The 9,071-nt window shown below is 58.1% G+C and overlaps 1 protein-coding gene across 1 annotated transcript; it reads left to right on the top strand.

Moving 5' to 3' along the window:
• Positions 1-3,153: 3,153 nt before the first annotated feature.
• TLX1 (T cell leukemia homeobox 1) lies at positions 3,154-8,393 on the top strand. Its single transcript, XM_061194195.1, has 3 exons — positions 3,154-3,718; positions 5,789-5,990; positions 8,171-8,393. The coding sequence occupies exons 1-3, from the start codon at positions 3,154-3,156 to the stop codon at positions 8,391-8,393; spliced, it is 990 nt and encodes a 329-aa protein (XP_061050178.1).
• Positions 8,394-9,071: the final 678 nt, after the last annotated feature.

Genomic DNA, 9,071 nt, shown 5'->3' with positions numbered 1-9,071 from the left:
GAGTGAAGTAAGCCAGAAAGAGAAAAACAAACATCATATATTAATGCATATATGTGGAATCTAGAAAAATGGTACAGATGAACCTATTTGTAGGGAAGGAATAGAGACGTAGACGTAGAGAACAGACATGTGGACGTGGGGGGAAGGGGAGGGTGGGACAAACTGGGAGATCAGGTTTGACATAAATATACTACCATGTGTAAAATAGATAGCTAGTGGGAACCTGCTGTATAGCACAGGGAGCTCAGCTCAGTGCTCTGTGACAAACTAGATGGGTGGGATGGGGGGGTGGGAGGGAGGTCCAAGAGGGAGGGCATATATGTATACATATAGCTGATTCACTTCATTGTACACCAGAAACTAACACAACACTGTAAAGCAATTTTACTCCAATTAAAAAAAAAAAAAGAAAGAAAGAAACTTTGTATGCTTTTGCAGTCAATTCCCACTCCCCCCACCCCACTCCCAGCTCCTGGCAACCACTAATCTACTTTCTGCTTCTATGAATTTGCCTATCCTGGATGGTTCATATAAATGGAATCATACAACATGTGGCCTTTTTGTGCCTGGCTTCTTTCACTTAACATGATGTTTTCTAGGATTTTCTGTATTGTAGCAGGATTTACTTTTTATTCTTTTTTATGGTTGAATAACATTCCATTGTATGGATATACCACATTTTATTTATCCATTCATCAGATGATGGACATCTGAGTTGTTTCTACTTTTTGGCCATTATGAATAATACTGCTATGAACATTCATTCTGTTTTCTTAATTATTTAAAAATGAGGATGTTTCTATTAACTTCACAGGATTGTTGTGAGTCTTAAATGAGATCGGTGTGGTGACTGGCACACAGTAGTTTCTCAGTAAAACATTTATGTTTATCTCTGCTTTAGTTCCCTCAAGATAAGAGGCAGGAAAGAGACTCATTCAGGCATAAACAACTTCCAAAAAAGTTCTGGAACGTCCTGTGTAGAAGTATAGTACCTTCCTGATTGGGTGGATGGAGAGGAGAGAACTGGCAAGGGAGTAGAGTTCTCTCTCATGTTTCTGCTTAGTGTTTACAAACAACCACCAACTTCATATCTGGCTTTGTCTTGAGTGGGTCTTTGTCCACCTGCCTGGAGCCCAGGCAAGGTTTTTCCCATAGAGATGTGCCTCCAACCAGCAGCCAGGCTTCCAGGCCAACCCACAAAAGCAAGTTGAATCCAGCTCCTCCATCTTGATCAAGTCACTTAGCCTCGCTGAAATGTGGTTTCCTTGAATCCATAAAACGGGAATAATACTCATCTTGAAGAGTTGGTGTAGAGTTTATAGTGTTTTCTGTAACACTTACCACCATCTGGCTTATTGTATTTGCTTCTTTGTTTCTTGTATTCCATTCTGTGGAATGTAAACTCCATGAGGACAGGAACTTTGTTTTGTTCACCGTTGTTTTTCCAGTGCCAAGAACAGTGACTGACACATAGTAGGCACTCAATAAAATATTTGTTGAATAAGGAGGTCCTTTCATTCATTATTTACCCAAGATGAGTATATTTGGTGGGCTGTACTCCACAGGGGGGAACAGAGATGAGTAAGCCATTCCCTGCCTCCAAGGAGATCTCTTCAGTTTAAAGTAACAGACATGGCCAAAGCAAATAGATTGCAATGAGATGTGTTAAGTAGAATGTGAGCCTCCACATTCTAGCATCTTGTCTGATAGAGACAGTCCCTCCCTGAAGGCCTGTTGAATCTGAAATAGACCAGAAATAGATCCCAAGTGATCCAACCTGTGCCCTTACCAGGGCTTGGCTCCTGGGAGGGAGCAGACCTTTCTCTACTAGAGAGGAGGAAGAGGGGAAGCAGAAAAGGAGTTTCCTTCTTCTCTCCTGGGCTCTAAGCCAGTCAGCCACAGGCAAAACTTTGAAAAGGCCTAAGTTTGTCCTAGATGTACTTCCCTGATCTTGGTCCCACCATACCCAGCCCTCACTGTTTAAAGCCCCTAGGCCTCCCTTCCAAGATTCCAAAAGTAAGAAAATAACTCCTTCCCCTCACTATAATCCAAAGGTTTCTTGCTTGGAATAGCCAGCCCTGGGCTAGTTGCTAGGTGAAAGCAATCTGATTGAATTCATTCACATACTGTGGGAACTGCTTCTTGAAGCTTCTGTCTATTTAAAAGGAAAGGGGGTGTCTTGATGCCTGGGCACCCCAGCAGCAGGCCCCAAGCCAACGCCCTTGACTTGTGACTGTCTTTCAGGAAGTCTTCCCTCCCTCAGTTTCTCTAAACTGGCAGAGCTGGGGTTGTTGCTGACTTTTTCAACAACATATAGCCAGTTGTTCATAGGCCTGTGTTTTAAAAGACAAGCCTGAACTCACCTTCCTGCCTCAGGGGCCTGGGCTCCATACCCGGGGAGTAGACAGTCTTCTACTTTCTAACAAGCCGGACTGCAAGTTTGGAGTAAATCCTCTGGTTGACAGACAGGTGCTTCCCAGCTGAGCCCTTGGGGTGAATCTCCAGTAGCGCTGGGATGCCCCTTCCCCAGAGGCCTGGTAAGCTGGCCCCTTTGGCCCAATTCTAAGCAAGCGGGCGGCTCCTGCCAGGCTGGGAAGAGGACTCTGACCTCCACCTCCTTGGGGCCATCTGTCTATCGGTCTCTGGGAATGCCGGCCTCCTATTCTTTTTCTTTCTCCTCTTAAGCCTCTGGTTGGCCTTTTCTCTCTCTTCCTGAACTACTTCTCTGAGCCTCTGTCTCAGTCCCTCCGTCTCGGGCTCCTACATCTGTCTCGGCTCCAGGCCTCCCTCTCCCGTTCTCCGCCCCTCCCCCGCGCTGTCATTCACCCCGCTCCTCTCCGCGCACAGCCAATGGAGAGACCCGGCCGAAACGGCGAGGCTCGCTCGCACCGGGCTTTTTCGCCCGGTGATTGATGTCCCAGAGTCAACAGCTAGCGAGCAGCCGGAGAGGGGAAGAATACGGCGCCCCCTCTCTCCTTCCCCTCCCCCCTACTTTAGCCCCTCTGCGCACTTCGCCTCCAAGTCTCGGCGCAGCCAGGAGCCGCTGCTGCCTCCGCGCCTCCGCGCCGCTGCGCGCTGCCCCCGAGCCAAGCACAGCGAGTGCCACCGCCCAGGCCCCCCCCCCCCACCGCAGGGCCGGGGTCGGGGGCCAGCATGGAGCACCTGGGTCCGCACCATCTCCACCCGGGCCACGCGGAGCCCATCAGCTTTGGCATCGACCAGATCCTCAACAGCCCGGACCAGGGCAGCTGCATGGGGCCCTCCTCTCGCCTCCAGGACGGAGAATACGGCCTTGGCTGTTTGGTTGGAGGCGCCTACCCTTACGGCGGCGGGGGCCCCGCGGCCGGGGCGGGGGCCGGGGGCGCGGGGGCCTATGGCGCTGGAGGCCCGAGCGGCCCCGGTGGCCCGGCGGGCGGCGGCGGCGGCGGCGCCTGCAGCATGGGCCCGCTGGCCGGCTCCTACAACGTGAACATGGCCTTGGCGGGCGGCCCCGGTCCCGGCGGCGGCGGCGGCGGGGGAGGGGCGCTGAGCGCTGCGGGGGTGATACGAGTGCCCGCGCACAGGCCGCTAGCTGGAGCGGTGGCCCACCCTCAACCTCTGGCTACTGGTTTGCCCACCGTGCCCTCCGTGCCTGCCGTGCCGGGCGTCAACAACCTCACCGGCCTCACCTTTCCCTGGATGGAGAGTAACCGCAGATACACAAAGGACAGGTTCACAGGTGAGTCCGGCCCGCGCGCGCCCCGCCTAGCCGCGGTCCCGGCTCTCCTCTACCCCCTCGCTTCTGCCCCGTGGCTCCCCGCAGCCCCCTCTGTGCGCCAGCTCTCCCAGCTCCTCTTGGTGCCTCCCCCAAGTTCAGCCTCCCGCCACCTCTCTAAGCTCGCGGAATCGACTTGCTGGAAGAGTTCTCCCAGCCTGGGCCCCTCTCCGTCTCTCCCACAGGACCCCTGCTCTGAGAAGCTCTCCCTGATCCCCTCTCGGAGTCCCTGGGCCCGGTCAGGCGGAGGGAAGGGGGATGTAGCTTCGGGACTACTACCTTCCGCCGGCATTTGGGGCTCGGGTATCTCGGAGAAAGGGGCACGATGTGAACAAACTGTTTCTTCCGTCCCGGCAGACATTCTCTGGCCGAGGCGGCGAGCCCCAGAATCAGACGCAAGGAAAACAGGTTCCCCACCTCCCTTCCCCTACACACACACACACACACATACACACACACACACACTTCGCGCTCCGTGGTCCAGTGCCCGTCGCGCTGCCGAACCCGGTAGAGGCTCCGAGCCGGAGTAAAGCGACAGAGCTGGCGGGCCCTTCTACCCGGACTGCAGGCTCCGTCCGGGTCAGTGGCAGCGCGAGGCTGAGCCGCCCGCTTCATTTTCGTTCTGTCCCGGCTCGGCGTCCTCCCCTCTGGGCCCAGCCTTGTTTCCTCCAGCGTGAATAATGCACCGGCCAGGCCCGTGATCGATCGGCAGCCGAAAGAACTCCTGGGACGATTACGCACTCGGCGGCGGCCGCCTGCCGCCCTCTCAGCTGCCTGCTCCGCGCCTTCCTCCGCTTGCCTCGGCTCCCTCCGCTCCCGCTTCCGCTCCCGGCACTCGGCTCTCGCTCCTGCGCGGGCCCCTTTCCCCGGCCTCACCTCCCGCCGCCCTTAGCGTTCCCTGGATCCGAGACTACGATCCTCCCGCCGGACCAGGCCCCCAAGCCCGCTGGGAAGCAGCCACGAGTTGAGCTTGAGTTCCTGGCCGGGCCTTAGACAGAGGAAGCAGGAGGCATAGGCGGCTGCCGACCGACCACGACGTGGGGCTCCCATGGGGCTCGGGCTCCAGGGCCCAATGGTGGAAGGGGAATAGGCAGTTAAGAGCTAGACCCTGGGCTAAGCCCCTGTTCCAGCCTTGGGTCTGACCCTTGGGTCCTCGGCCCAGACCCTGGGTCTGTGGCAAACTGGGGTGGAGGGAGGTAGAAGAGCCATTCCGCTCTGGGCCTCCGAAGGGGCCCCAGTGCCCCAACCCAAGTCCTCTCAGGCCTGGGGAGGCAGGGCCTAGTGCCCCATCCCACTCCCCCCACCCAGGCCAGGCTGGTCTTAAAAGACTCTGATGGAACACCCCCCTCCCCCGCCCCATCCTGGAACCCACTGGGCCTGGGTCTCTGGCGAAAAGATACTCCACATAGCCTACCTAGGGGAGCCACAGCCTGCCGTAATCTTGCTTCAGGCCTAAAGAAGGTTCTGAGGGAGTATATGGCTGTCACCTTATGCATCTGCCTTTGTGCCTCTGCTTGTCTGGGTGTCAGCTTGTCTGGGTGTATAGATCTATAATTTGCCCCTGTTGTATGTGATGTGTCTGTGTATGTTGCTGTGTGTTAGAGGCCTCAGGTCAGGACCCAGGATTCAGGGCCTTGACCAAGGATAGCCTCTTACCGTTGGGCAGCTTCTCTGAGGCTGGAGACCTGAGGCTATGGGGGGGGACTGCGACCTTTAGCTCGCCTCAGACGTGCCCCTCAAGGAGACTGCGGCTGTGTCTGACCGGCACGTGGGAGCCCAGGGCTAGGGAGGTCTCCGTGGTGGCGGCAGCGGCGTCGGCCTGGCGGGCGGGCGGGGGCCATTTCACGCCGCGGGCTTGGAGCTGAGGGCTGACGGGAGGACTACAGCCCTTCTCTTGGGGTCTAGCCGCTGCGCTCGCTGACTCGCGGGGTGTCGGGCCTGGGACGCCTCCTGACGCTCTGCCGCTTGCCTCTGCCGTCTGTCTGTCTCCCGCTCCAGTGGCCCTCTCACCCTTCACTGTAACACGCCGTATAGGTCACCCTTATCAGAATCGGACGCCCCCCAAGAAGAAGAAGCCGCGCACGTCCTTCACGCGCCTGCAGATCTGCGAGCTAGAGAAGCGCTTCCACCGCCAGAAGTACCTGGCCTCGGCCGAGCGCGCCGCCCTGGCCAAGGCGCTCAAAATGACCGACGCGCAAGTCAAAACCTGGTTCCAGAACCGGCGGACAAAGTGGAGGTAAGCGCGCTGGGCGGGCGCGGCCGTGGGTGGCGCAGTCCCCGGCTCCGGGCCTCTCTTGGGGCGTTCATACTCCCATGCTTGCCACTTTCCTATGGCTCTGGTTCGGAGGAGCGCGCTGCTCTGCTAGGCTCGCGGGGAGCGGAAAGCCACCGTGGCCGATGACGGGACGGGGCCGGAGAGCCCCAGCTGTTTTTCTTTCCGGCTTTCTGGCCCGGGGGCGCACACTCCGTGCGGGTGTAGACGCGGCTGGTCTCCGCCGCTGCTTGGGGAAACGTCCGGGTTCGAGCGCAGTCTACGCAGTCCAGGCTTCCGAGATCAGTGAGTCTTGAGGGACTTTTTGTTTGCGCAAACTTACGCGTACAGAGATGCCTCGTCTATCCCGGAGACCGGAGGCAGGATGGCAGGCGCCCTGTTTCTGCGCCCCAGCCGGGGCTCCCGCTAGAGCGTCTGGGACCCCATACCGTGGGCCTGGGCCCTGCTGACTCCCTCCTCCCCAGAGGCCTGGCCTGGGCGCAGCGGGTCCGGGAAGGGGAAAATCAATCTGCGCTGGCTGCGGCGGGATTTTTGAGGGTCCCACTGAAAGGGGGATCAATCAGGAGCAGATGGGTGTATGTGTGTGAGTGAGAGAGAAAGAGAGAAACATTTTCTCTTCTCTCGTCACACACCCACAACTACACTCATTTTTTCCCCCACACAGGCGCTTTCTCCAGTTGCACCCTCTTGCACCCCTGCACCTTCCCGCACATCTGGCCCGCATACTCGGTTCCACACAGCCGGGAGTTTCTTGCTAGCTCAGGCCTCAGTGGGGAGAGCAAGAGAGTCTGGGCGAAGTCCCCGGCGCCTGGCCGGGAGGGCCTGGGTCCGGAGGAAGGAATTGGAGTTTCTTTTTCTGAATGAAGGCTAGGAATCTGCCGCCGTGGCCACAAAGGAAGCCACTGCACCGCGAGTCTGCTGCTCCCCCCACATTCCTGCTGCTGGGGAGGGGGTGGGAGACATTGCTCCAGACCTCTGGAAAGCTAAGGAGGGAGCAAGGGCTGGGGTGGGGGGGGGACGTACTTGCGTTCCCAAGGCCCACCGGGGCTGCAGCCTAGGGGAGGGGAGGGAGTCAGGCAAGCCCTTGGGGTCGGGGCACAGAGAAAAATAGAGAGTAGCAGGCAGAGAGAAACTGATACACAAGGGGGGGGGGCGGCGGCAAAGACAAACACCCCACCCAGGGAGAAAAGGAAAAAACAGTCAGCCTGAAGAAGTCTTATGTACAATAACGGAAAGCCATAGATGACTAAAACCTTCATTTTCGTTTCAAACAAATTCCCTGAAATTCTGAGAGAAGGAAGAGAGTGGGGTGAGAGAAAACAAGAGAAAAAAAGACACAAAGTCTAAAGGAAGAGACATAGTTTGAAATGCGGGGAAGAAGGGGAAGACGAGAGACAGAAAGACACAGAGCGAAAAGGCTAGAAGGGGCGGAGAGGAGGCCGGCGTCCACCGCTGAGAGAGGCCCTCGCCGGCTTCGCGCGGCTTCATCGATCGCCTACAAATTGCTTCTGGAGGCCCCGGGGACTCCCATTAGGTCTGTCCACCTTAGAGACAGACGTTTGATCTCAGTTGACAGGGTGGAGGGGAGGCATTAAATGGAATAAGTGAGTCATCGCCTCCCTGGACCGCCTCGGAGGAAGCCGGCCGGTCCGGCGGGAATCCCAGCAGGGCACAGAGCTCGGCGCAGGAGGTCAGAAGACTGGGAGAGGTTCGCAGAGGGAAGGGGGAGAAGAGAGGTCTGTCAGGGCAGCTCATATCCACTGGCCCTTGCCCCTGCCCTGGACTGGTGGGGAGGGTGAGGCCCCTCAGTCTTGGGAAGGTTCCTGGTCTTCCTGGGGTCTGGGGAGAGGCGAAATGCCATCCTAGCCCTGGCTGCGCCTTCCAGGCTGGTGAGGGTGTGGGCCCTGCCTGGAGCCGGGGAGCCCCAGCTGCTTGGGCCTAGCGGATTTCCCCCAGCTCCCCCAGGATACCCCCCAATCTACTTTTGGGGCTTCCAGTCTTTGTGGAGTCAGGACCCTCAAGATAAGGGAATGCATTCAAGGGGCCCAAGCGGAAATTGGGGGCTGCGAAGGGGAGCAGTGTTCGTTCAGGCTGTCTCCCGGGAGCGCACCCGAAGCGTCGGTAACGGCTTGTCCCCGGTGCAGGCGCCAGACCGCGGAGGAGCGTGAGGCCGAGAGGCAGCAGGCGAACCGCATCCTCCTGCAGCTGCAGCAAGAGGCCTTCCAGAAGAGCCTGGCGCAGCCGCTGCCCGCCGACCCGCTCTGCGTGCACAACTCCTCGCTCTTCGCCCTGCAGAACCTGCAGCCGTGGTCTGACGACTCGACCAAGATCACCAGCGTCACGTCCGTGGCGTCGGCCTGCGAGTGAGCCTGCCTGCTCCGCCCCGTGAGACCCGGGCCCAGCCAAGGGTCGCGAGGCCTGAGAGCCGCGACTCTCGCCGCCCTCCTGCCGAAGACTGCGCGCAGCAGGGGAACGCCGTGCCCCTCCGCACCGGCCCGCGCTCTCGCGCCGACGCTGTTCTCTTTTTGGTGGAAAAGAAGAGAAGACCGCGCAAGAAAGGGACGCGCGGCCGCCTCCCAGATGCCTATGCGGTCCCGCGCCTGCTGGAACTGTTTGGAGTCCTCCGTTTGCGTCTCTTTTATTTTATTCTGATTTTTAACGTGGGACTGAGAGAGGCAGGAGAGGTGGAGGAAGAAGAGCTTCTGGGATCCCTAGAGGACAGCATGAGCTGTCATTTGAACTTGCCCTGGGGAGAGCACTCTGTTTTCCACTCCCCATCATACGCGGACACCCACAGGCCCTCGCAGAGGTGATTTCACTGTCCCTCCTGGTGTCACCCCACAGTCACACACAGGGGACCTATGGGAGAGTGTTATGCACACACAGGGCCACAGCCTTCACACCCTTGACCCTTACTATCAGGGGTGACCCAGATTCATTCTGAACAGCATGGCACTTCTCACAAACACAAGGCCATGGTCACACTGTGACACATCATCACACACACAGCAGCCACAACAGCATCACTTGGCCTGCCAGACCCCC

Source organism: Eubalaena glacialis, chromosome 1 (genome assembly GCF_028564815.1).
Source record: "Eubalaena glacialis isolate mEubGla1 chromosome 1, mEubGla1.1.hap2.+ XY, whole genome shotgun sequence".
Taxonomy (NCBI): domain Eukaryota; kingdom Metazoa; phylum Chordata; class Mammalia; order Artiodactyla; family Balaenidae; genus Eubalaena; species Eubalaena glacialis.
Note: the sequence above shows the minus strand (reverse complement) of the source record. Positions and strands in the feature narration are given on the sequence as shown.

Bases quoted from the DNA above. Each gene is read 5' to 3' on its own strand.
- TLX1 (XM_061194195.1), top strand. From the start codon at position 3,154: ATGGAGCACCTGGGTCCGCACCATCTCCACCCGGGCCACGCGGAGCCC. The intron at 3,719-5,788 runs GTGAGTCCGGCC...CACGCCGTATAG, and splicing joins CACAAAGGACAGGTTCACAG to GTCACCCTTATCAGAATCGG. The intron at 5,991-8,170 runs GTAAGCGCGCTG...TCCCCGGTGCAG, and splicing joins AACCGGCGGACAAAGTGGAG to GCGCCAGACCGCGGAGGAGC.